The following is a 27,625-nucleotide window of genomic DNA, read 5'->3' on the forward strand; positions in this document are numbered from 1 at the left end:
AGTTCTCTGGCAGACATGCGTTACAAGATATTCAGCAAGAAGGTCGCTGCTGCTAAGTCTTTCATTACACCTGAACGTCTTCCCCCAACGGAATCTGCCACCAAGTTTCATTGTCTGCGAGTGTATTACCAGGTCATGGTTTGGATGGGGATGGAGGGTAACCTCGATCCTCTGGACTGGGGCTGGGGACTTGTGGACAATCGATTTGTACCTATCATGACTGACATGAATGCTGCACCAAACACTCTTCTGAAGGTGATACACTGCAATTGCACCACAGCTTGTGGCACACCTCGTTGCAGCTGCAGAAAAAATGGGCTTCCGTGTACGCCTGCATGTGGATCATGCCAGGTTTCGTGTTGTGACAATCCACTAAATCAAGTCTTTCAGGAACTAGAAGACAGTGATGAGGAATAAATATGTAACCTGAACTGTCATTATGCAATGTTCACAAGAAAATGTTTCATTGGCACCAGCTGTTCAGTCATTTTGGTTAAAATGGAAATCCTATTGATTTTTCTTCCTGAGTTTTTGTTCCCTTTTTAGCAGGTAAAATATTGGTTACATATGAATGTCATTTACACCAATGGCTTGCTGGTCCCTTAAAACCATGGAATATAACCGTTTCTATGACAATTTTTGAAGACGTTATAGCTGTTTTCGTGATTTCAAAGCTCGGTGGCGGCCATCTTTGAAATGACTCAGTTTTAACCCATTTCCGGGCGTCAGATTTTGGTAGACTTTTTTTCTGTTGATCAGTATATACAGTGGAACTGAAAACCACCGAGAAACCTTTTGTTGCAATTTGTTGTGGGTCAAGTGTTATATCGACCTGTCAGATTGTGGCCCTCGCTATCGGCTGCGTAGGCCTGTGGGTGTGCTCGGGGCTTGTAGGCTTGACGCCTGTAGAGTTGCTTGAAGCTGGTGTGCTCGAGGCTTGTAGGCTGTAGAGCCTGTAGGCTTGTAGCTGGTGTGCTCGAGGCTTGTAGGCTGGACGCCTGTAGAGTTGCTTGTAGCTGGTGTGCTCGAGGCTTGTAGGCTGGACGCCCGGAGAGTTGCTTATAGCTGGTGTGCTCGAGGCTTGTAGCTGGCGCCTTGTGAGTTGCACGTAGGTGGCGACTTGTGAGATGCTTGTAGCTGGCGCCTTGTGAGTTGCACGTAGGTGGCGACTTGTGAGATGCTTGTAGCTGGCGCCTTGTGAGTTGCACGTAGGTGGCGACTTGTGAGATGCTTGTAGCTGGCGCCTTGTGAGTTGCACGTAGGTGGGCGCCTTGTGCGTTGCCGCGGACGGCAGGTGCGGTGCCGCGGACGGCAGGTGCGTTGACTCCTTCTTCCCTTGTACGCCTGTCCCCGGAGTTTGTTGGTGAGTTCTCGTGGCTTGGAGGAGAACGAGGTAGCGAAGGCACAGGCGCGGGGTGACCGCTGCCAACCAAATGTAACGGGCTTGTCGGGGGGCGTTTAAAGGGTGTTGATTAAGACTTCAGCTTCCTTAAGGCGAATTATATTCGTAGCCTTTATGTACAAGAAGCGACGGAGCGAGAGCGACTGTCGTTGTGTGTCAGTCGGACTCTCGTGAAGGAGTGGCGAGTTACAGGTTGGAAAATAATTGTTACAATTGGTCACGTATGTCAAGGTGACCTCCACGCACCATCGGAGTGCGAGGTGTACAAAACTGAGACGGTAAACACTGACGGACGACATTCCTATAAGGTGGCGTGATCTATCTGTCGTGGGGTTTTTCCATTGACAATTGTATGCCTAATTCGTGGTGATATTAAATAATAATAATACATTGATATCCTACTATAACAGGGGGCGTCCTCGGGGGTAGACCAGCCGTTCCTGCCAGGGCACAGCTCCAACTTCTGAAGTGTAGTAGTTCGCCAGGTAGTCCCTCACGGCCTTTGCTCGCCTGCTGGGGTTGTTGCCTCTGGCTGGAGCGAGGTCTGCCATCAGGGTCTCGCCTTCTCTCCAGCTGCCAGGAACAATGTTGTGGTCCTCGTCTTCGTGGTCTATCTCGGCAGGTTGGATGGCGGGTGTGACGACCATGTTGTGGAGAATGCAGCAGGTGGTGACGACATCTCTCACTGTTGCAGGCAAAATCCCTTGGGTGACTCCGAAAACCTTGAACTTGCGCTGCATCACCCCGAAGGCGTTCTCCACCACCCGGCGAGCTCTTGAAAGACGGTATGAAAACAGTCTCTGCTGGGGGATCTGGCTTCTGTTGGAGTAGGGCTTCATCAACCTCGGCTGCAGGGCGAAGGCATCATCACCAACGATGTGGTAGGGCAGGGGAGTGTCGTCGTGAGGCAGGCAAGTGTCGTCTGGCAGGCTGAGCGCTCCTGATTCGATGGCCTGCTGTAGGGTGCAGCGGTTCCAGGTGCCTGCATCGCCAGCTCCCCCCTCAGCCCCGACGTCGACGTAGATGAACCTCAAGCCAGAGTCCGCCAAAGCCAAGAGGATGATGCTGTGAAACTTCTTATAATTGAAGAACTTGGAGCCAGCGTGGGGTGGTCTTCTGATGGGTACGTGTTTGCCGTCCAGGGCGCCGAGGCAGTTGTGGTAGTTCCACCTGCGGAGAATCCGTCTGCCACCTCCTTCCAGGCTTCAGGCGTTCGAGGGCAGTGCAGGTACTCGTCCTTGTAAACTTGGATGATGGCCTTGAGGACTTTGGGAACAAATCTGGAGATCGATGGAACAGACACCCTGAAGTCGTAGTGGAGGCTTGTGTAGTCATCTCCCGTGGCGAGGTAGTGTAGTGTCACTCCCAGCTTGAGGCCCACGGGAAGAGCAGGACGCATGTTGGTGTCTTGACATCCAACCAGAGGAGTAAGTCGCTCCACCATTTCCCCAAAAACCTCTGGCGTGAAACGAACAAACTTCCGGTAGCCCCTTCGATCTTCTCTGTGTAGTTCGTGTAGGAGGTGTTCGTACTGACCGAACAGAGGGCGTCGAAGAAGCCAGCTACGACACCACAGGGCACGTCTTCTTCTTCTCATTCTAGGTGGGGTTCCTCCATGTTGGGGGGGTGCTTGAACAATTCTTCTGGGCCCTCGCCTACGCTGGGGGTTCAGGTAGAGGTAGCAAGCCGCCAGCAAACATGCTAGGGCCAAAAAACCTTCAGGATTGTTAATGTCGAGGGCGAGAGCTCTGTCCATGTTGCAGGCCGTCTGGATGGAAAGTGAAACTTTGAATTCGTCTTGTCACTTATATATAGCCCTGCGGCGGTTGGCGCTTCCGGTGTCACGAGTATGCACGAAAGAGTGCCCAATGGGCTACGACAGTCGCCCAGGCCCGGCACAGTTTGCGGGGGAGGGCGCCCCCAACATGCAGAAGACGTCGCCCCTATATAAAAACATTGGGGCACGACAAAAAATGGCTGTCGTGGCACCTACATAGCTTGTCGTGGCAGCCTCGTGCCACCTGAAACGCCCCTCGTGCCCCTTGTCGTGGCCCGTTTTCGTGTGTGTAAAAGCAATTGTCGCGACCTGCACGGGGTGTGCACGACAAGGGCACGATAGATGCGCGACAACTTTTCTCGTGGCCTTCTCGTGCCCAGCTTGTGTCACGACATTTGTCGTGGCATGTCGTGGCAAAACTGTCGTCCGTGTAAACCAGCCTTAATAGCCTACCCGTTTTCCTTTCATTTTCTGATTTGTAACTTATTCATTCATTTTTCCTTTTATTTGCTTCATCTTATACATTTATTCTTATTATTCTTATTTATTTGCTTCTTATTTATTTACTAGTTTATTTATTTGTATCCAATTTGTTTATCTTCCTACTTATTCCTTTTTTTTCGTATCATTTTACCAACACTGTGTGATTATTCCATTGGTACGTAGATTACAAAAGCAATTCTCTCCGTTCTTTGCCTTTCTTTTTATTTATAAAACCACCAACAAATTATAATATCTTCCTATAGTGTCACGTCATATCGTAACCTAGAAATCGCCCTAAAATCTATCACTCTAAACCCAATTTAACCTTATTTTTCTTCTTCTTCCAGGTTCATTACACGTCAATTCAGCTTCCACTTGACAACCACGAACAGGAACAAGGTCAGCATCGCCCCAGGAAAGCCTCCACCAACATCCCTCTTTGGTAAGTACAACCTCTTCCTTGATACTCCCTTAGGTCATGTTATTCAGTTTCCAATAAAGCTCGATCGCCACGCCCTTCCAAACTCTCATGAAACTCCCTTAATGGTCTTTTTGCAATTGTTCTTCAGTCTCCTCCAAGCTCCCCACGCCTTTCCTATCTCTCATGGAACTTCCTGCGGTCTTATTGCTATTGTGTCCTTGTTTTCACTCGCACAAGCTCCTCATTTGTCCTTCTCCGTCTTGAAACTTTCTTGGGTCATTTAGAGAGAGAGAGAGAGAGAGAGAGAGAGAGAGAGAGAGAGAGAGAGAGAGAGAGAGAGAGAGAGAGAGAGAGAGAGAGAGAGAGAGAGAGCAAAACAACACACATTGACGTAGGAATATAACATGCGTAGGTGCTTAAGTTCTTGCGTTCGTCTCAGGTGTAAGCGAAGATAAGGGTTACCTGAATTACCTGAGGATTTATTAGCTCAACACCTGGTCGTGGGGAAAGGCTCACGTGCCCTTTTCTTTATCTTATCTGTATTTATTAGTGTTCGACAGCCGCTCATTAAGGAAGGGTTTTATAAGGGATTGGGGTTGGAATGTCACCCACTTCTGTTTTGTTCGTTCCCTGTTTGTGACGTGTTCTGGGGATTGTTTTTTTTTTGTTTTTTTTTTCGATATGATTTGTTTTGTTGCTGTTGGTTATTGTTGTTTCTGTTATTGTTACTGTTATATTTTATTTTTCTTCGTCCTTTCTTTTCTTGTTGTTCTTGTTCTTGTTCTTCATTTTGTTATCCTTATATTATCATTATTATTAATATTATCATTGTTATTATTATTATTATTATTATTATTATTATTATTATTATTATTATTAGTAGTAGTAGTAGCAGTAGTACATGAGGATAAGTAGATTGGGTTGATAATGTGACGAAGGAAGACGTAATAAAATTGAAAAAAAATTGATTAATAGAGGATGAATGGGAATGAGATAGAGGAGGAGGAGGAGGATAATAATGAAGGGGTTGAAAATAAGGCAAATTATGCATGGAAAGTCTTCAGTAAATGCGGGTCGACAAGCATACAGATAGTAACTAAATGAAGAAGACAATGAACGCAAGCTATATATCTCGTTATGCTGAACCGAAATGCTAAAAACTCCATAAAAATAGCTATCATTAAACACTAAATACTGAAAATAACCGTCCATAGCCATGATTCAACCCTTACAATAATAACGCAATATGGTTATCTATGATACTATACGATACCAATTCAGTGTAACATTTCATAAAGCATTAAAAACTGGTCTCATTGACAGTACCGTAAAAACATGTTACCATAAACCTCGGTAACCCAACCCTCATCTCTGCCTCCTTCCCCACCATGTGCAAGGAGGCAGATGAGGGGTGATAGTTAGGTAATGGGAGCGAACCTTTCATGAATTAATCTAGTAAATAAAATCATCCAAAAATATAAATATCTAGTCATCCCTACCGAAAAGAGAAACAGACATGACGATATTAACTCCTAAAAACGATTCCGTATGACTAATTTTGAACTTAATACCATGACCACTGACCTTAATTTGGCGATGATGCAGTAATCCGGGCGGAGTCGCTGAAGGTTCTGGTGATGGCTCTCGCGGGACTGAACGAGGAGGCGAAGCAAAGGGGACTCAAGATATTCTGAGCCACTACCAAGGGGCAGGTGTTTGGAGGCTTGCTGGATGAAACGGTACAGTCTGTCCATGCGTGTGGTGACGAAATTGAGATCTTGGAAAATTTCTCATACCTTGGTGGCAGAATGCTGAACAACGGCGAGTGCTGTCAAGAGGTCTGACGGTGGATTGGCTTGACCTTTGACCGTTTTGAAATTTCTGACCACATTGACCGTCACGAGCGATTTGACCGTCACGAGCACTTTGACCGTCACTTGACCGCTTTCACCTTCCCTTGATCACTTTGACTTTTCCCTAACCACCTCGGGCACTGTAACATTTCCTGCATCCCTTTTGATCATTTTAACGCAGGTAATTGTCAGTACTCTTAAACACATCATTACACACTACGGCCATTGTGGTGTAATAAAAAGGGGGACGGGAAAGAGAGAGGGCAACGCGCAACTTCCGTACATTAAAATAAAAAAATCTTCACCACACACATTTTTCTGGGGCCGCTGAATATCTAAGTAAGTTATCTACGGCGTTAATTTGCTAATTACCTGTGCTGCGGAGGTTAAGCCCGTCGGGAGGCGACGCTCAGGGAAGTTACTGGAAAGGTAAGGAAAGGAAAATTATTAGTGACAAATGACTGATTGGCTGACGAACTGACTGATTAGGATTTTTTTTTTTTCTTTACATCCCCGCCTATAGCCCAAGCCCGTCATGGCGCAAGAAATTTTATAGTGGCGCCAGTTATGCTTGGCTCTTGCTGCTCCCCGGAGCTCATTCTTGATTCACTGGACGGTTCCTTTTAGAGTCCGGGTTGATGGGTGGTCTTCTGGACAGCATGTGGGTAGTCTTAGGCCACTCGGCGGTGACTGAAAAAGCCTTACTGACTGACTGAATGAATGAATGAATGACTAACAGAATTACTAACTCTCTCTCTCGTCATGCATTCGCCATCCTTAATAAGTTGGGTAACACGGCAAGGAGGAGGAAGAGGCGGGACACACTTCTGCTGCCCTCTTTTCCTGCTGCCGTTGCCGTCCGGCTCTCAGCTCACTTTCGCTTTCCCTCGTTGTCTCTCACTTCTGCACTTATTTACATTCAGACGTATTTCAATTATCATCACCACGATGAGAATTGACGTTGTTCTGGCACTGGTGTGGTGGGCCTTGGCCACCAATCTGGAGTAGGTAGGAAGACACCTACCGAACGGGCGCAAGCCACTCCCGGTGAGGTATATATGGGAGGTGAGAAGGGAGCTGAAGCCCTCCAAAGACCCTTCCCATGTCCTCACTAACCGTTTCCCTATTGTCTCACCAACACCGGAGAGTAGTTCAGCATGCTCTCTAAAGACAGATCCTCTCTTTATCCACACCACACTACATTCACATAACATATACACCTTTTTCCAAAATTCAAAATTCAAAATGGCTCAATTAAGCAATGCCTCGGAGTCCCCGCCTGGGGGGGGGACCACAAATTCCCCCAGGGAGGACTCCCCTTCTGGCTGCCGACCCGAGAGGTGTCTTGATAACTCCTCGAACCTCTTTCTTCTCAATTTCTGCAACATTCGCGGTCTTCGCTCTAATTTTCATTCTGTGGAACATCATCTCTCCTCCTCTAAACCTCACCTTCTCTTCCTTACCAAACACAGGTTTCTGAGGCTACTGACAGCAATCTCTACTATGTTCCCTCCTACTATCTCTATCCTAAATTTCAATCCAAAGCTGGATGTTGCGCCTACGTGCGCAACGACATCACTTGCTCTCGTGCCCACGACCTTGACTCTTCTGAATTTTCCACCATCTGGTTAAGACTTCACTGTCATTCTATTACTAAATACATCTGTGCTGTTTATCTCTCACCTAACTCTACCAACTATGTAAAATTCTTTGACTATTTGAATTCTAAAGTGGAGCACATCTTGACCACTCTCCCTTCGCTGAAATCTCCATCCTAGGAGATTTCAATGTTCACCACCAGCTTTGGCTTTCATCCTCTTTCACTGACCATCCTGGTGAACAAGCCTACAACTTTGCTATCCTCAACGACCTAGAGCAGTTGGTCCAGCACCCTACACGTATTCCTGACCGTCTTGGAGATCGGCCCAACATTCTAGACCTCTTCCTTACCTCAAACCCTTCTGCTTATTCTGTCAAACTGTTCTCTCCGTTGGGCTCCTCCGATCACAATCTTATTTCTGCATCCTGTCCTATCGCTCCTGTACATCCTCTGGACCCACCGAAGAGGCGATGCTTCTGGCATTATGCTTCAGCTCGGTGGGACGACCTGAGGATGTACTTTTCCGATTTTCCGTGGAATGATTATTGCTTCCAGGATAGAGACCCCTCTGTGTGTGCTCAGCGCATCACAGAGGTGATTGTCTCTGGAATGGAGGCATACATTCCTCGTTCTTTCTCTACTCCTCACGCTAAAAAGCCTTGGTTTAATCACGCTTGTTCTCGTGCTGTCAATGATAGAGAGGTAGCTCACAAAAGATACCAGAGCCTTCAAACTAATGCTAATTATGAACTTTACATTTCTGCCCGAAATCGTGCCAAATCTATTCTCCGACTAACCAAAATTCTTTCATTAATAGAAAATGTCAAAACCTTGCTTTCTCTAACTCTTCCCGTGACTTCTGGCATCTAGCCAAAAACATCTCCTCCAACTTCACTTCTTCATCTTTCCCTCCACTCCTCAGTCCTGACGGCAACACTGCCGTCTCATCTATCTCTAAGGCTGAACTCTTCTCTCAAACTTTTTCTAAAAACTCCACTCTGGACGATTCTGGGCATATTCCTCCTACTCATCCCCCCTCTGACTCCTTTATGCCTGTTATAAAGATTCTTCAAAATGATGTTTTCTATGCCCTCTCTGGCCTCAATCCTCAGAAGGCTTATGGACCTGATGGAGTGCCCTCTATTGTCCTTAAAAACTGTGCCTCCGTGCTGTCACCCTGCCTGGTCAAACTCTTTCGCCTCTGCCTGTCAACATCTACCTTTCCTTCTTGCTGGAAGTATGCCTTTACACAGCCTGTACCTAAGAAGGGTGACCGCTCCAATCCCTCAAACTACCGTCCTATTGCTTTACTTTCTTGTCTATCTAAAGCTTTTGAATCAATCCTTAACCGTAAGATTCAAAAGCACCTTCCACTTCTGACCTTCTATCTGATCGCCAGTATGGGTTCCGCAAGGGGCGTTCTACTGGTGATCTCCTAGCCTTCTTAACTGACTCTTGGTCATCCTCTCTTAGCCGTTTCGGTGAAACTTTTGCTATTGCGCTGGACATATCAAAAGCTTTTGATAGGGTCTGGCACAAATCTTTGCTTTCTAAACTACCCTCCTACGGTTTCTATCCTTCTCTCTGTACCTTTATCTCCAGTTTCCTTTCTGACCGTTCTATTTCTGCCGTGGTAGACGGTCACTGTTCTTCCCCTAATTCTATTAACAGTGGTGTCCCACAGGGTTCTGCCCTATCTCCCACTCTTTTTCTGTTGTTCATTGATGATCTTCTTTCCAAAACGAACTGTCCTATCCATTCCTACGCCGATGATTCCACTCTGCATTATTCAACTTCTTTTAATAGAAGACCCACCCTTCAGGAACTTAACGACTCAAGGCTGGAGGCTGCAGAACGCTTAGCCTCAGACCTTACTATTATTTCCGATTGGGGCAAGAAGAACCTGGTGTCCTTCAGCGCCTCAAAAACACAGTTTCTCCACCTATCCACTCGACACAATCTTCCAAACACCTATCCCCTATTCTTTGACAACACCCAGCTATCACCTTCCTCAACACTAAACATCCTCGGTCTATCCTTAACTCAAAATCTCAACTGGAAACTTCATATCTCATCTCTTACTAAATCAGCTTCCTCGAGGCTGGGCGTTCTGTACCGTCTCCGCCAGTTCTTCTCCCCTGCACAGTTGCTGTCCATATACAGGGGCCTTGTCCGCCCTCGTATGGAGTATGCATCTCATGTGTGGGGGGGCTCCACTCACACAGCTCTTCTGGACAGAGTGGAGGCAAAGGCTCTTCGTCTCATCAGCTCTCCTCCTCATACTGATAGTCTTCTACCTCTTAAATTCCGCCGCAATGTTGCCTCTCTTTCTATCTTCTATCGATATTTCCACGCTGACTGCTCTTCTGAACTTGCTAACTGCATGCCTCCCCCTCCCGCGGCCCCGCACTCGACTTTCTACTCATGCTCATCCCTATACTGTCCAAACCCCTTATGCAAGAGTTAACCAGCATCTTCACTCTTTCATCCCTCACGCTGGTAAACTCTGGAACAATCTTCCTTCATCTGTATTTCCTCCTACCTACGACTTGAACTCTTTCAAGAGGAGGGTATCAGGACACCTCTCCTCCCGAAACTGACTTATCTTTCGGCCACCTCTTTGGATTCTTTTTAGGAGCAGCGAGTAGCGGGCTTTTTTTATTTTTTATTAATGTTTACTTTTTTGTGCCCTTGAGCTGCCTCCTTTGCTGTAAAAAAAAAAAAAAAAAAAAAATCTGCTTCTGGAGTACACCGGGCTCGGCCCTACAACCCCGCCAGCCGAAGGGCTGCGCGCCGCCGGGCCTGTGGAGGGAGGACCCCCGGCGGGACAGCTCGGGGCCCACAAGGCCTGGGTGATTGCTGATCTGCTGGCCGAACAAGAGCGGAGTCAGCTGGCGTTGCAGGACCTAAAAAGACAAAACGCCCTCTTGTCCGTCCTTCTACTTCAGGCCATAGATGAAGCCAGCGTCCTGCACAGAGCGGTGCTGGCTCAAGAAACGGCTTGGAGAGAGAAAGAGCAGCAAAGATTAGCGCTGGAGGAAGAAAACAGCGGCCTGATCAATGACCTGCACTTATCGCGACGCGAAAATAGCGTCCTGCTCAGTGACTTATCTAACGCTGGAAAAATAATTCACAGGCTCCGAAAATTCGTGTCCTTATTCCAGGAAGAAAACCACGGCCTGCTTAGTGATCTGTCTAACGCTAGGAATGAAATTGACAGGCAGCAAAAAGTCGTGTCTTTCTCCCGGCAAGAAAATAACGACCTTATCAAAGCGCTGGCCATATCCAAGGCTGAAAATAACGATCTTGTCAGAGCGCTGGACATTTCCAAGGATAAAAGTATCGACCTTATCAAAGCGCTGGAAATCTCCAAGGCTGAAAATAACGATCTTGTCAGAGCGCTGGACATTTCCAAGGATGAAAGTATCGACCTTATCAAAGCGCTGGAAATCTCCAAGGTTGAAAATAACGATCTTGTCAGAGCGTTGGACATTTCCAAGGATGAAAATATCGACCTTATCAAAGCGCTGGAAATCTCCAAGGCTGAAAATAACGATCTTGTCAGAGCGTTGGACATTTCAAAGGATGAAAATAAAGATCGTGTCAGAGCGCTGGACATTTCAAAGGATGAAAATAACGATCTTGTCAGAGCGCTGGCCATATCCAAGGCTGAAAATACCGATATTGTCAGAGCGCTGGACATTTCCAAGGATGAAAATAACGAAATTGACAAGGCGCTGGCCATATCCAAGGCTGAAAATAACGATCTTGTCAGAGCGCTGGACATTTCCAAGGATGAAAATAACGACCTTATCACAGCGCTGGCCATATCCAAGGATGAAAATAACGATCTTGTCAGAGCGCTGGACATTTCCAAGGATGAAAATAACGACATTGTCAAGGCGCTGGCCATATCCAAGGCTGAAAATAACGATCTTGTCAGAGCGCTGGACATTTCCAAGGATGAAAATATCGACATTGTCAAGGCGCTGGCCATATCCAAGGCTGAAAATAACGATCTTGTCAGAGCGCTGGACATTTCCAAGGATGAAAATAACGACATTGTAAAAGCGCTGGACATGTTCAAGGAAGAAAATGACGACTTAGTCAAAGCGCTGGCCATTTCCAGGGATAAAAATAACGACCTTGTAAAAGCGCTGGACATCTTCATGGAAGAAAATAACAACCTTGTCAAAGCGCTGGCCATGTCCAAGAAAGAAAATGACGACTTTGTTAAGGCGTTGGCCATCTCCATGGATGAAATTAACGACCTTGTCAAAACGCTGAACATCTTCATGGAAAAGAATGACGAACTTGTAAAAGCGCTGGCCATCTTCAAGGCTGAAGATGACGACCTTGTAAAAGCGCTGGCCATCTGCAAGGGTGATGATGACGACCTTGTAAAAGCGCTGGCAATCCCCAAGGCTGAAGATGACGACCTTGTACAAGCGCTGGACATCTGCAGGGCTGATGATGACGAACTCGTAAAAGTGCTGGACATCTGCAAGGCTGAAGATGACGAATTTGTTAAAGCGTTGGCCATCCCCAAGGCTGAAGATGACGACCTTGTACAAGCGCTGGATATCTGCAAGGCTGAAGATGACGAGCTTGCACAAGCGCTGGATATCTGCAAGGCTGAAGATGACGACCTTGTACAAACGCTGGATATCTGCAAGGCTGAAGATGACGACCTTGTACAAGCGCTGGATATCTGCAAGGCTGAAGATGACGAGCTTGCACAAGCGCTGGATATCTGCAAGGCTGAAGATGACGACCTTGCACAAGCGCTGGATATCTGCAAGGCTGAAGATGACGAGCTTGCACAAGCGCTGGATATCTGCAAGGCTGAAGATGACGACCTTGCACAAGCGCTGGATATCTGCAAGGCTGAAGATGACGAGCTTGCACAAGCGCTGGATATCTGCAAGGCTGAAGATGACGACCTTGTACAAGCGCTGGATATCCCCAAGGCTGAAGATGACGACCTTGTAAAAGCGCTGGATATCTGCAAGGCTGAAGATGACGAACTTGTACAAGCGCTGGATATCTGCAAGGCTGAAGATAACGAACTTGTACAAGCGCTGGATATCTGCAAGGCTGATGATGACGACCTTGTAAAAGCGCTGGATATCTGCAAGGCTGAAGATGACGAACTTGCACAAGCGCATGATATCTGCAAGGCTGAAGATAACGAGCTTGTAAAAGCGTTGGCCATCCCCAAGGCTGATGATGACGAACTTGTAAAAGCGCTGGATATCTGCAAGGCTGAAGATGACGAACTTGTAAAAGCGCTGGATATCTGCAAGGCTGAAGATGACAAACTTGTAAAAGCGCTGGATATCTGCAAGGCTGATGATGACGAGCTTGTAAAAGCGCTGGATATCTGCAAGGCTGAAGATGACGAGCTTGTAAAAGCGCTGGATATCTGGAAGGCTGAAGATGACGAACTTGTAAAAGCGCTGGATATCTGCAAGGCTGAAGATGACGAACTTGTAAAAGCGCTGAATATCTGCAAGGCTGAAGATGACGAACTTGTAAAAGCGCTGGATATCTGCAAGGCTGAAGATGACGAACTTGTAAAAGCGCTGGATATCTGCAAGGCTGAAGATGACGAGCTTGTAAAAGCGCTGGACATCCCCAAGGCTGAAGATGACGAGCTTGTAAAAGCGCTGGCCATCCCCAAGGCTGAAGATGACGAGCTTGTAAAAGCGTTGGCCATTTCCATGGATGAAATTAACGACCTTGTCAAAGCGGTGGCCCTCTCCAAGGAAGAAAATGACAACTTTGTCAAAGCGCTGGCCTTCTCCAGTGAAGAAAATGACGACCTTATCAAAGTGCTGGACATCTTCATGGAAGAAAATGACGACCTTGTGAAAGCGCTGGACATCTTCATGGAAGAAAATAACGACCTTGTTAAAGAGATGGTCATCCCCAACGTTGAAAATGGAGGACATGCAGCCCATGAATCTGAGGAAGTCGGTCCTGCAGATGACGAGCCCAATCTTCAAACGTCACTCGTTCCCGTCGAGGAGGCCAAGGATACAGATGACTTGGATTACAGTATTGAGCACGTTCCAGTCGACGGAATCTGTGACACTGACGAGGGCTATCTACAATAATGACCACGATATCCTCTACTGAGCTCGTTCCTGTTGAGGAATCCACCCCTCCCCCTCCCCATCCTTCCCCCTCCCCATCATTCCCCCCGGCGAAACTCCCCTATCGTCGGCCTCCCTATCCTCATCTTTTTCTCCCCATCCTTCCCCCGACGTAACTCCCCTATCGTCGGCCTCCCCATCCTCATCCTTCGTTCTCCCATCCTTTCCCCCCCGTAACTCCCCTATCGTCGGCCTCCCATTCTACCCCCCCCCTCCCCCAGGCTTCCTCAACCCTGGCAGGCTCTCTCGGTCACCGGCGGTTCTTCGGGCCAAAGGTCTGGTACAATTTATCTTCGAGCCCGGAACATCTTGCACCAAACCGCGCTGTATTTCTCACGTTTCTTAAAACCTTTCTATCTATCAGTAAATTTATCCTAAAGGTACTGTAGTATTTCCATTTGAAACTGGCCGGTGGGGTGTAGGCCTATGTGGGTCAGCACCGCCCCATATATCTGCCACACACTCTCAAGACTTCTCGCTTCCTCTCATATGTCAGCTACTTAATACCTTTCAATTAATTTAATTAAATGGCTGGATAATCTAATATGGTCATAGTGTTGAGATTGTGTCGTTTTTAGGATAATAACAAAAATGATGTATAAATACCGCGACACTGGACAACGTTGGGAGAGAGAGAGAGAGAGAGAGAGAGAGAGAGAGAGAGAGAGAGAGAGAGAGAGAGAGAGAGAGAGAGAGAGAGAGAGAGAGAGAGAGCAAAACAACACACATTGACGTAAGAATATAACATGCGTAGGTGCTTAAGTTCTTGCGTTCGTCTCAGGTGTAAGCGAAGATAAGGGTTATCTGAATTACCTGAGGATTTATTAGCTCAACACCTGGTCGTGGGGGAAAGGCTCACGTGCCCTTTTCTTTATCTTATCTGTATTTATTAGTGTTCGACAGCCGATCATTAAGGAAGGGTTTTATAAGGGATTGGAGTTGGAATGTCACCCACTTCTGTTTTGTTCGTTTCCTGTTTGTGACGTGTTCTGGGGATTGTTTTTCTATGTGTGTGTTTTTTGTTTTTGTTTTTCGATATGATTTGTTTTGTTGCTGTTGGTTATTGTTGTTTCTGTTATTGTTAGTTTTTTTTTTTTTCTTTTTCTTCGTCTTCTTATTTTTCTTGTTCTTGCTCTTGTTCTTCTTGTTCTTGTTCTTCATTTTGTTATCCATATTATTATTATTATTATTATTATTATTATTATTATTATTATTATTATTGTTGTTGTTGTTGCGTAAGGCACTGGTATGTTGGTATTAACTATAGAGGCATGTGGAATCTATGGTGTTTAAGGTGACTTACGGCTGTTGTTGTTGTTGTTGTTGTTGTTGGTGGTGGTGGTGGTGGTATTTAAAATCGTTTTTGTTGTTGTTGTTGTTGTTGTTGTTGTTGTTGTTTTGCTGAACTGACTTTCTACTCATTTGACCGGCTTATTATATTGAGGTATTTTTGCTGTCTACTTTATTTAGCTTCTGTTAAACATAGATACTTGAATGCGAATAAATAAACACACACACACACACACACACACACACACACACACACACACACACACACACCACATCATTAATAGCATAAATGAATATTCTTTAAAAAAAATTACAATGATCCGAATGATTTTGTAAACCTAAATATTTCTACAGTTTGTGCATGGCTCTAATACATATAAATCTTTGCATCCTTTAATAGTATGTGTTTCTGAATAAAAAAAAATAGTTAGGAGCAGCGAGTAGTGGGCTTTTTTATTATTATTTCCTTTTTTGTGCCCTTGAGCTGTCTCCTTTGTTGTAAAAAAAAAAAATAGTGTACCGTTTCATGTCCTGTCTTGTACGTGTGGGAAAATGTATGATGCTAAAAATATGTTTGTTATTCTAGCATTTTTACTCATGGTAGTTATTTAGTCTATACAATGTTTGATATGTAAGTTTCTCAGGACACACATCAGTCTTCTTCCCTCAAAAGGATTCACAGCAGTCCACCTTCAAACTAATTCATTTTCCTCGTTTCCTCGAGTTTACACGTCAAACACAAAATGACGACTTTGTAACCAGTCTCTTCAGGAAGGTTAACTACTTCTAAAACTCACGATATTCTACTCATATTGAAGTGGCATTTTCCAAGTACATGACATTTAACTAAGACATGACATTTACCAAGTACATTTTCCAAGTACACTGTTTTTGTCTTGTTTGTTGAAAAGTAGGAATATCGTGTTGGTAGTGTCATTCCTACGTGTTAATGACTGATTCAGGAGTTTTAAGTTGTTGTTTTTTTAGTTTCTATTCTCACACATTTTTCCAACGGTGTCACAAGTGTGTTTTGGTGACTAATTCCTCATACGGTTGTTTTTATCGGTGGCAATCTTACGTAGCAATAGCTATTTAGGTGACATTTTCTTAAGCAGTCGTGTTTTCCACTTAATATGAACACTCTCGTAAAGAATCGGGAACCTCAAACGTTTTTTTTTTCGTTTTTTTTTTTGCGTTTGCCGTGAATCCTCTAGTTGGAAAGGAGGAATATGGAAGCCTTACTAAACTTGGCTTCTTTTGTCTTCAAGTCCATGTTTCTTTCACTTCATATGCATCCTGTTTTTGGCAGCGTGGTATATATGTCATTCGTGCTACTCGTTCTGCTGGCTTCGAACATGCATGGCTTGTTTTCTTGTCTTCTGCAAGTGATAGGAGTCTTTAGGTTCAGCATAAGAAGGTCGGCATGCTCAGACGATTCCTCCTCTCACATCACCTATTTCCAGAGGCCGAAAAGGAGATTAATCAGGTTCTCATGGGTGTCTTTTTAGGTTCACGGTACAAAAGAAGGGTCAAACTACCACCAGGGTCACAAAACTACCCATGGAAATGCCCACGGTATGCTCAGACGATTCCTCCTCTTACATCAACTATTTCCAGAGGCCGAAGAGGAGATCAATCAGGTTCTCATGGGTGTCTTCTTAGGTTCACGGTACAAAAGAAGGGTCAAACTACCACCAGGGTCACAAAACTACCCATGGGAATGCCCACGGTATGCTCAGACGCGTTCTCCTCTTACATCACCTATTTCCAGAGGCCGAAGAGGAGATCAATCAGGTTCTCATGGGTGTCTTTTTAGGTTCACGGTACAGAAGAATGGTCGAACTACCACCAGGGTCACAAAACTACCCATGGAAATTCCCACAACTCTTACGAAAGCCTCATCAAATATATGTACTTGGGCATTGAATTGTGTAAGAATATAACCTTCCTAAGTATCACATTACCGGCGCCACTCGTATATGTTATTATCTGCCCAGGGAGCGTCTCGCCAGAGGGCATTGGTAGGCTCCTGGGGTCTCTGCATGTCATTCCCCCAGGAGTCGAAGCCTTGGGAGATGCTATAGACATCCCCAGGGTCGTGGCGGACGGGCTGGGCGTCGAGAGTGATGTAGTGCCGTTGGGGTGTTGGGTTGTGGTTGCCTGCGTCCCACCTCCCTCCCCCGGGCTCTCCACCGTACTCCCAGCTGACGGACCGAGGCTTCCTGTCGTTGCTAAGTGAGGTATGCCGTAGTATTGGCCTCGGGATGAGCTCCGACGTGGGTATTACTTGAGGCAAAGGTGTGCGAGGGAATTTCATAGGAGCTGCGCGTGGTGTGTAAGGGACAACCTGGAGGAGTGAGGAAAACTGGTTAGAGAAAGAAAAGGGTTGTGATTGCTTTATGAACAGACGTGCCAGTAGTGTTGGTGCAGGACTGGCAACTCTATGGGACAACCTGGAAATGAGGAAAAACTGGGTGCCAAAAGAAAAAGGGTTGTGATTGCTTTCTGAACAGACGTGCCAGTAGTGTTGGTGCAGGACTGGCAACTCTATGTGACAACCTGGAAATGAGGAAAAACTGGGTGCCAATAGAAAAGGGATGTGATTGCTTTCTGAACACACGTGAAGGAGGTGTTGGCATAGGAGGATTACCAACTCTCACAACAGCGTTTTTTGAGGCTTAGGACACTAGAGTAACCATGTCGCTACGGGAAAAGAAAAGGGATGTGATTGCTTTCTGAACACACGTAAAGGAAGTGTTGGCATAGGAGGATTACCAACTCTCACAACAGCGGCTTTTGAGGCTCAGAACACTAGAGTAATCCTGTCGCTACCGGAATAGTGATAACGATAAGAAGAGAAAAGGTTGTTATTATTGATGAAATGACTAGGTGGCTTTCATGAATGGTACGGAAGATCTTTAGACAACTCAAAAAACATGAACCTCAAAATCATATCGTTACGGAAACACTGACTACTGAAAAGGGAAAGTTTGTTATTATTGACGAACTGACTGACTGGCTTCTGTGAATATTACGGAAAATCTTTATATACACTCCAAAAAAACATGGACCACAAAGTCTTTAGGAGTAAGTGAAGTAAAAACAAACTCTGCCGTAGATCTTCCTCTTGAAAACTGATGGAAATGTAAGTAAAGTTTCTAATTGATGAAAAAATGACTGACTTCATGAATGCTACGAAGGATTTTGCTACACTCCAAAAGCCATGAACCTCAAAGTCTTCAAGAGGAACCAAAGTACAGAAGAACTCACTCTGACGTAGATCCTCCTCTTCCTCTTGAAAATCAGCATGAGGAAGCAAGTGAAGAGGACGAGGAGGAGGAGGAAGGAGGAGAGAAGGACGACGATGAACTCAAACATGGACAGGCCCAAGATGCTGTTGTTATCACCGTCAGGAAGGGTCACCACTGAGTCATCGTCCTCTGTAGTCGTCCAATAGTCATCACTTGTAGTCGTGGCGGGGTCAAGAGAGGTCGTGTCTGTGGTGGTGTCGATGGTGGGGGTTGCTAAGGTTGTGGTGGTGCTAGTTGTTATTGTAGGGGGTAAAGTTGCAGTTGATGTAGTGGTGGTGGTGGTGGGTGCAGTAGTAGTGGTAGTTGGTATTGTAGTAGTGGAGGTGGTAGTGGGTGTGGTAGTGGTGGTGGTGGGTGTAGCAGTAGTGGTGGTTGGTTTAGGAGTAGTGGTGGTGGTTGGTGTAGGTGTTGTGGTGGTGGGTGGAGTAGTAGTAGTGGTGGTGGGTGGAGTAGTAGAAGTGGTGGTGGGTGGAGTAGTAGAATTGGTGGTGGGTGGAGTAGTAGAATTGGTGGTGGGTGGAATAGTAGAAGTGGTGGTGGGTGGAGTAGTAGAAGTGGTGGTGGGTGGAGTAGTAGAAGTGGTGGTGGGTGGAGTAGAAGTCGTGGTGGGTGGAGTAGTAGAAGTGGTGGTGGGTGGAGAAGAAGTGGTGGTGGGTGGAGTAGAAGTGGTGGTGGGTGGAGTACTAGGTGGTGGTGGGTGGAGTAGTAGTGTTGGTGGGTGGAGTAGTAGAAGTGGTGGTGGGTGGAGTAGTAAGTGGTGGTGGGTGGAGTAGTAAGTGGTGGTGGGTGGAGTAGTAGAAGTGGTGGGTGGAGTAGTAGAAGTGGTGGTGGGTGGAGTAGAAGTGGTGGTGGGTGGAGTAGTAGAAGTGGTGGTGTAGTAGTAGTGGTGGTGGGTGGAGTAGTAGAAGTGGTGGTGGGTGGAGTAGTAGAAGTGGTGGTTGGAGTAGTAGAAGTGGTGGTGGGTGGAGTAGTAGAAGTGGTGGTGGGTGGAGTAGTAAGTGGTGGTGGGTGGAGTAGAAGTGGTGGTGGGTGGAGTAGTAGAAGTGGTGGTGGGTGGAGTAGTAGAAGTGGTGGTGGGTGGAGTAGTAGAAGTGGTGGGTGGAGTAGTAGTCGTGGTGGTGGGTGGAGTAGTAGAAGTGGTGGTGGGTGGAGTAGTAGTCATGGTGGTGGGTGGAGTAGTAGAAGTGGTGGTGGGTGGAGTAGTAGAAGTGGTGGTGGGTGGAGTAGTAGAAGTGGTGGTGGGTGGAGTAGTAGAAGTGGTGGTGGGTGGAGTAGTAGAAGTGGTGGTGGGTGGAGTAGTGGTGGTGGTGGGTGGAGTAGTAGAAGTGGTGGTAGGTGTAGGAGTAGTGGTGGTGGTGGGTGGAGTAGTAGAAGTGGTGGTAGGTGTAGGAGTAGTCGTGGTGGTGGTGGTGGCGGCAATCGGTCTTCTTCTGTCCCCCGAGAACGCCTCCACATTCTCGGACCTACAGACGCTCCGGCCTTGACGGAAATCGCGCAGAGCTGACAGTCCTCTTCCTGTAGTGGGAACAGGAACAGTGTTGGAGCCGGATGTGTGTGTGTGTGTGTGTGTGTGTGTGTGTGTGTGTGTGTGTATATATATGTGTGTGTGTGTGTGTGTGTGTGTGTATATATGTGTGTGTGTGTGTGTGTGTGTGTTTCTTCACATTTCTTCTTATTTTCTGCTTACTTCTCATATCTTCCTTCCTTCATATATTTAAATCTGTGCCCGCTACCCTCTACCCTCCCAGCAAACCGCGTGTAGTGTGGCCGCACCCTTAATTAAAGAGGGTATGTGGTAGTTGTAGAGGTGGTAATTAAATGGGTGAGTGGTTGTGGTGGTGGTAGTATCAGTAGTGGCGGGGTTAATTAGTTAGTTAGTTAATCGTATGCTATATAGAGGGTGGTGATGGTTGTAGTGATCTTAGGCGTGTGTGTGGTAGTGGTTGTGGTAGTAGTGGAAGTGGTAGTAGGTGGGTGTGGGTGGTTAGTGGTGTGAGGAGTGGAGCAGTAGGCTAAAGAAGGTAGTGATAGTTATATATTGGTCTCAGTGGGTGGTTGTGGTTGTGGTGGTAGTATAGTGGTAGTAAGGGTTGTGAGGTAAGGAACAGTGGGTTAAAGAAGGTGGTATTTAGTGTGGTGGTAGTTATAGTGGTGGTTGATGGGTTGTAGGGGTTGTGGTATGGTATAATTATTAGTGGTATTATTTCTCACTTATCTTCATAGCCTACCATCGAAAACCCATTTTCTACTAAACAACAACAAAGAAAACGAATATTGTAGGGGTGAATAATGTAAAATGAGTCTACGGTCAACCTCAACTATGCTGCTTCAAACGAATAATTCTTAATATTATTGAGCACAGTACAAAAGGGAGAGCCGGGATGATATAAATATTATAAGCTACTATATCTGTAAATCCAACACACACTTAGGGTGGTATTGTTAGACACGAAGGCTAGCGTCCTTTCCTGTCGCTCGACCATGTAGGTAGGCAAAGTTACTTCGTCCCTCGACCGTATTGAGAGACCAGCCCGCCAGCAGCCCCCGCTGCATCTGGCTGCATCTGGGTGTTGGTACGCCTGATCGGCATCAGCTGGCCACGCACCGGCCCGATTTCCCGTTTTTTTCAAAAATCATGTTTCATATCGGGACTACATTAAGAGAAAATTATAAATTTAGAGATAAACAAAACAGAAAAGCTAGATATAGCCGTAATTAATGGAAGAAGACGAGGTGCAGTGCATAAACTTTTATTTCAGCAGTCATACATATAAGAAATTATAAGGAAGTACTCTTTTAAAAATAATAGCATTTAAGATACAAATTCAAATTAAACAATTATGAAAAAAAGAAAAATGAAAAAGATAATGCAGAGTGCCGATATGAATGCATATTCCGCCATCACAACAACGCGCGCGCACGGAAGCTGATCGACAATGGACCGCGCTGCACCACTTTCGTCAAGGCAGAGGAGAGTCCTGGTGCAGCTAGTGGAGGAAAGGCCTGTCCTTCAAGATAGGTCAACCAGCACTGCGGTCCAGCACAAGAAGAACTTGGCGTGGGATGAGATCGCCAAAAACTTCAACGCCATGCACCCTGATCTGGAGCCGCGATCAGTTCAACAATTGAAAAGAAGTTTCAACCGCATCAAATTGAAGTAAGTAAATGAGGTGCATTGATTTTACGTTGTATATAGTTAACCTTTTGACCAGTATCGCTTTGTATCGCTTCTAGGTCCTCCTATCCTCGATCCTTTCAGTGCGCAACGCGTCATGACCCCTGTGCGCTGTCGGGCAGGGGGGAGGTGAGTTCTATTTTCACCTCCACACCTCTGTAACTATGCATTGTAGCAAATATTCGGCATATCATTGGAAAGATAAAGGCAAATACTATACAGCTTGCTTAATTATATTGCCAGTTTCATATGATGACCGACTAAACAATTATATTTTGCCATCGTATCTAAAAATAACCGCTATTATAATATGTATTGGTAGTATAGTTTGGTATATATTATTCTCGCTTTAACTTAGTGGTTGTAACAGCCAACTAGGCAAGACAATTCACCCCGTTCTGATGACAGGCAGCATGTTTCACGTATGAGTATGTGGTTGCATTATGTAGGAGGTGTCGGTGGACATTCCATCAGAATAAAGTTACTATGGGGTGGTGAATAGTGTTGGAACATGTATTGTGAGCGGGAGATTCAAAACACCACCAGCACAGACAGCGCGGCGTCGCTGCCACAATTTAGCAATAAAATAATAAATGCTCTTACTGTGAATTACCATATAGTTCTTGCATCACGGGGTCACGGGGAAAATGCTTCCACCTCAGCGTGCGGTTGCAGAAGCAACTGGGGTCACATGCCACTCCTCCCCTGAGAATTAACATACTGCCCCCATCGACCATGCCTTTATACCCACCATTAATATGATCTTAGAATGTGCCCTTGTAACATTCTGTGTGGCATCAGAATGCCGCGGAGCTTCACTTGTCTAGTGCCCTCCCATACTCAGATGTGCCCCCCTTTGATAAATACCTATCCACTCCAGTGTTTGGGTGATGATTAAAATGATCAACTTTTCACCTTTTGAGACACAGATTACACTAATAATGTGTTCTCCAGATCCAAAATAATCATAATGCATTAAAAATAGGCTATAGTTATTTTTCATTGTTATTACATGTTATTTGTAAGGCAAAAAGAAAGAATTACTGGTAGAATAGCAATAAGCATAGAGCAGGTGTAGCTCTTACATATGATAATATTATACCATTGCTGATCAAATAGTAACCCATTAATTCTTGCTTTGTTAGTTAAGAGCTATATTCAAACTAAAATAATCCCATGTTATCAACCTAATTGAATAGCAATGTATCTTTAATGCAAACACTATTAATATTAATAGGCACTAGAATATTAAATCTGCAACACTAATATCAATTTTGGTACAACAAGTTGTTTCCAATGCTCTTTACTATATTTGGTCAAAGGGTAAAAAAAGGTAAAGGAAAAGGTTAAGTTGGGAGCACACGCTATAGCTGCGGGTGGTGGCAGTGCTCATCTCCATCCCATTGATCCTTTGAGCCTGTCATGAGACAACCCATAAACCAGATACAGTACCAGTGTAACATCTGGGTTACCACAGTTTACTTTCCCTGGTGGCCCCAGGTACCCGGGTGAAAGGAAGGATGAACGGCTGGGTGGCTGCATGCCGACTGCCCAGGCCCGCAGATTCATTGTTAGGGACTCGAACCACTGCATTGCAGAGGTGTATTGTTAAAGGGTTTACAATTCAGTATGCCTTTGATATATTATTGTTATTAAAATCATGTTTCATTGCAGTGTGAAAAAGGAAGAGAGAGCCTACAAGCTGAAGGTGAAGAGGACTGGTGGTGCCCCTCCTCCATCACCTCCCAAGTTTACAGAAGAACATGAGACTGTTGCCTCCATGATCTCTGGAGAACTCAACATGGGCGAGGATGTCTTTGACACTCTTGCCATTCAAGATGGGCATCCAGTGGATGAGGCAGGCACTCCCATCATGGATGTTACTTTCAGTAAGTTAATCATTGCTTGAAAGTATATCACATTATATTATCCAGCTTTCTGCATTCTTGTTCTGGTGCTGCATATAAATACTATCATTGTTATTCTCATCATCAATTTTCACTTTTGATACACTGTTTTATATTAAAATATATAAAAAAAAATATATATATATATATATATATATATATATATATATATATATATATATATATATATATATATATATATATATATATATATATAGATAGATATATAGATAGATATATATATAGATGGAGATAGATATATTGATAGAGAGAGAGAGAGAGAGAGAGAGAGAGAGAGAGAGAGAGAGAGAGAGAGAGAGAGAGAGAGATATATATATATAGATATATATATATATATATAGATATATATATATATATATATATATATATATATATATATATATATATAGATAGATAGAGAGATAGATAGATAGATAGATAGATAGATAGATAGATAGATAGATAAATATAGATATAGATATAGATAGATAGATAGATAGATATAGATATAGATAGATAAGTTACTCATTTCTGGGAACAAGCTCTGAGGGGCCCAGTCTAGGATTAAATTTAAATAACTATAAATGCAATAGATATCAAATTCCCTCTGGTGCCTTTATTGATGGGGTAGTGTTTTTTCAAGTATTATAAGAAAAGAAGCTAACATTGTTATTGAAGGAAGAAATTTCCAGAGTCACATCATCTTTCATGTATAAGTATGACTGATAATGCATTGTATTATTTCACAGCTGTGAGTGGAAAACTGCCACCGACAGAGGTCCCCTCTGCTACTTCTGCCGCTGAATGTGCTGAAGCACCTGCACCTCCTAGTGCTTCTACATCTTTCCAGCCAGAAGCTTCATCCTCTGCATCCACTGCACCATCACTAACTACATTTACATGTAATGTGGCCTCCTCTTCTGCTGCCCCACGGCAGAGGAGGAAATTTGATGCAGAGTACCAGGCCTGTCGGAAGCAGCAGGATGAGTATCACCAACTCCTTCTTCAACAGACCAACGAGGAGCACGAACAACAGATGAAACTGTACCATTTTCACAGTGAGGTGTTGCAGCGGCAGCTAGATGTCTTCACGGAGACTTGGCATCATATCCGTGAGGCAGCAGACACCTGCAAAGCCAAATTTTGGACAGTTTGGGGAATGCCGGAGAGTAACATCCATGATGGGATTGCCTGCCTCATCAACTGCATGCCCATCTTGTATTGTAAGAGTGTCAAGGACACACTCGCCCATACTGAGTTCTCCAGAAATCATGGAGGCAACGGCCTCGTGTTCTTCGGAAAGCTTAGGAGGTGATTGAGGAGGGCCACCACCAGTCTTCTTCACCGTTAGCATGTAAGCTCCCCCCAACATCACTACCTATGAATTTATCTAAACATTTTATTAATGTGTTCATCTTATTGACTCTCATAACATGAAGGCCAGGCCTGTTCCACTCATTCTCTTGTTGGTAAAGTATTTTTGCCTATGACCCTGTGGAATCTGAATTTATCAAATTTAAACCCATTATTACATGTCCTACCCAGCTCTCTTACCATCAGAACCTTATAAATATCCCCTTATTAAAGCCCTTCATCCATTTATAAACTTCGATCAAGTCTCCTTGCACCCTTTGCCTCTCTAGAAAATGCAAGTTTAATTAACTGTTCGAGTCTCCTCATATGTCAAGTTTTTGAACCCGTAAATCATCTTTGTCATCCTCCACTGTACCAATTCTAACATTTTGATACCCATTCTACAATTATGAAGGTGACCAGAAAAAAAACACATTATCATGATAAGATCTAACTAATGCTAAATATAGCTTGATGACATCAGCACTTGTTGCTTACTCTCCTTGAAATGAATCCCAATACCCTATTTGCACAATATCTAGGATGAATGCATTGTGCTCTTAGATGGAGATCAGAGGTCATCAAGATCCCTGAATTCCTCTCACACCTTGATCTTCTTAGGGAGTGTCATTTAACCAATAATTATGAGGGTTGTTCCATATACACTCAGAGTACTGCACTTCCAGATGTATAAATAAAACCAACACTGCCACCATCTTCAGTGGTCTTTCTTTACACCACTGAAGATGGTGGCAGTGTCCACCGAAACTGTTTAGTTAAAATATAACTATCGTCTGCCAGTGTGGGTTTTATTTATACATCAAGAATATTACGTCAGAGTGATTAGCCCATTCTTTGCACTTCCAGACATTGAACTCCATCTGCCACTTCCCTGCCCATTCACGCAATCTGTCTAGTTCATCCTGGAGAATACTAGCGACCCGATCCGACTCAATTACTCTGCCAATCTCTGTATCATCAGCATTTTAGCATATATTGCCAACATTAACTAGTGTTAGTAGTAGTAGTTGTAGTAGGAAATACATTATATTCAGTGATGTTTGATAAATATTTTGTTCATTTATTTATATCATGATTATGTACGTATAGGCTTCAGGCAGGAAATGAACAAATTAAAGAGACTGTAAATTTTGATCGGAAAATATTTATGCAAAATCTTACAAGCTATTTTCATTTTCTGAACAGACATAACTTATTATTAGAGAAACTACAATAAAGATCTCAAAATGTACACCACTGTGACCAACCACCACACCAAGAAAAGACGGCGCCACTATAAAACACTTGCCTGCATCATGACGGGCTAGGGCCGACTACCATCCAGGTCTCTCAAGAAAGCCTAAAAGCACTATAGGCTGGGAAAAAAAGATCAAACCTGGGCTATCTGTCTATAAATCAACCCAACAGAGCTACTGAGGTCACCCTGACCATGGCCACTTATGCAGCACTATACCTGACACCTGGCCACTACTGTGGATATGAAGGAAAAGTGACCTCGCTCACACTCATGGTAGCTGGAAACGCTTTTAATCGCTTTTAGTCAACCCATAATGCCACCTGTAGTATATATTTACATTAGAAAAACTGCAATAATAGTGAAAAATTTTGTCATGTAGATTACTGAATTTTCAATGTGTTATTGCAGTTCCTCTAATATATATAGCACCGCATGTGCTACTGTGGGTTAAATAAAAGCATTTCCAGCCACCATGAGTGTGGGCGAAGTCACCTTTCCTGCATATCCACAGTGGGCGAGGATGTCAGATACAGTGCCAGAGAAGTGGCCTCTGGGATCATCTTTTTCTGGGGTGTTTTATGGGGCTGGTTAGGCTGTGGGACCACTGCCTCCTGAGCCCCATCAGTGGGAAATGTTAGCGGATGTTGTTATTCTGTCGATGTGTCACCAGGGGAGGGGTTAGATCCTATTGAGTTGCCAGGACTTCTGTAGGAAGGTCTGCATAGACTTGAGGGCTTGGAAGGCAGTGTTGGGGCTGAGGGTGTCGCTGCCCAGCAGGCCTTCTATGTAAAGTTGGCCTGTGGATGTTGAGTCTGGTTAGGGATGCTTAATTTGAGGTTGGTGTGGAGGAGTGGAATCTTGGGCAGTGGAGCAGGAAATGTTCTGGTGTGTTAGGCTGTGTGAGGCACCATGGGCAGTGTAGGTCTTGGACTAGACGGAGAACTTTTAAATCATCGATGGCTCGGTTGGCTTGCTGCCCTGACTCCTATCCAGAAGCCTGGGTTCCATTGCCAGCACTCAATGGTGTACATTTTGACATCCACAGAAGATCTAAAGAATCTCTCAACAATGGAAGCTCTGCGAGCATTTCCAGTGCCTACATCATAATCTGCAAGTATGTCTATGTTGATGGGCTCAAGTTCTTCTTCTGGCATGTCAATGGGGAGTTTGTTGAGGATTGCAATATTGTGCAGGATGGCACATGCAGTCACAATTTTTTTTGATGTTGAGAGTGCTGTTCTCATTGGCTTTGAGAGAATAGCAAATCTTTTCTTCCAAATCCCGAACGTTCTCTCGATCAGGTTCCTTGTTTTGATGTGAGAGGCATTGTAATGCCTCTCCTTAACAGTACGAGGAATTCGAATGGGAGTTAAAGGTAGCTTTACAGGCATAGCCCGAATCCCCAACAAGTATCCTCTGTACTGCCCTCCTCCAGAGTAGCACACAAAACAGACTCACTGAAGATGCGGGCATCATGTGCACTACCTTGCCAGTTCACGACCAGATTTGTGAAGAGCATGGATGAGTTGCAGACCCCCATTATATTCAATGAAAAAAAGCCTTTCCTGCAGCGGTAAAGTTCTGCATCTTCTCCACCTGGACTGATGATTGGGATGTGTACACCATCTACACATCCA

The 27,625-nt window shown here is 44.8% G+C and overlaps 2 protein-coding genes across 2 annotated transcripts; one reads left to right on the forward strand and one right to left on the reverse strand.

Moving 5' to 3' along the window:
• Window positions 1-1,803: 1,803 nt before the first annotated feature.
• On the reverse strand, window positions 1,804-2,801 carry LOC126990686 (uncharacterized). The gene is made up of 2 exons (XM_050849370.1): window positions 2,635-2,801; window positions 1,804-2,572 (listed from the first exon to the last, which is right to left on the reverse strand). The coding sequence occupies exons 1-2, from the start codon at window positions 2,799-2,801 to the stop codon at window positions 1,804-1,806; spliced, it is 936 nt and encodes a 311-aa protein (XP_050705327.1).
• Window positions 2,802-20,750: 17,949 nt separating this feature from the next.
• On the forward strand, window positions 20,751-27,175 carry LOC126990687 (uncharacterized; the record flags this gene model as incomplete). The annotated part of the gene is made up of 4 exons (XM_050849371.1): window positions 20,751-21,452; window positions 23,145-23,359; window positions 24,127-24,421; window positions 27,034-27,175. Coding segments are annotated over exons 1-4 (873 nt in total), but the record flags the coding sequence as incomplete, so codon positions are not given.
• Between the last annotated feature and the right edge of the window lie 450 nt (window positions 27,176-27,625).

Source organism: Eriocheir sinensis, unplaced genomic scaffold, assembly GCF_024679095.1.
Source record: "Eriocheir sinensis breed Jianghai 21 unplaced genomic scaffold, ASM2467909v1 Scaffold19, whole genome shotgun sequence".
In the NCBI taxonomy this organism is placed as follows: Eukaryota; Metazoa; Arthropoda; class Malacostraca; order Decapoda; family Varunidae; genus Eriocheir; species Eriocheir sinensis.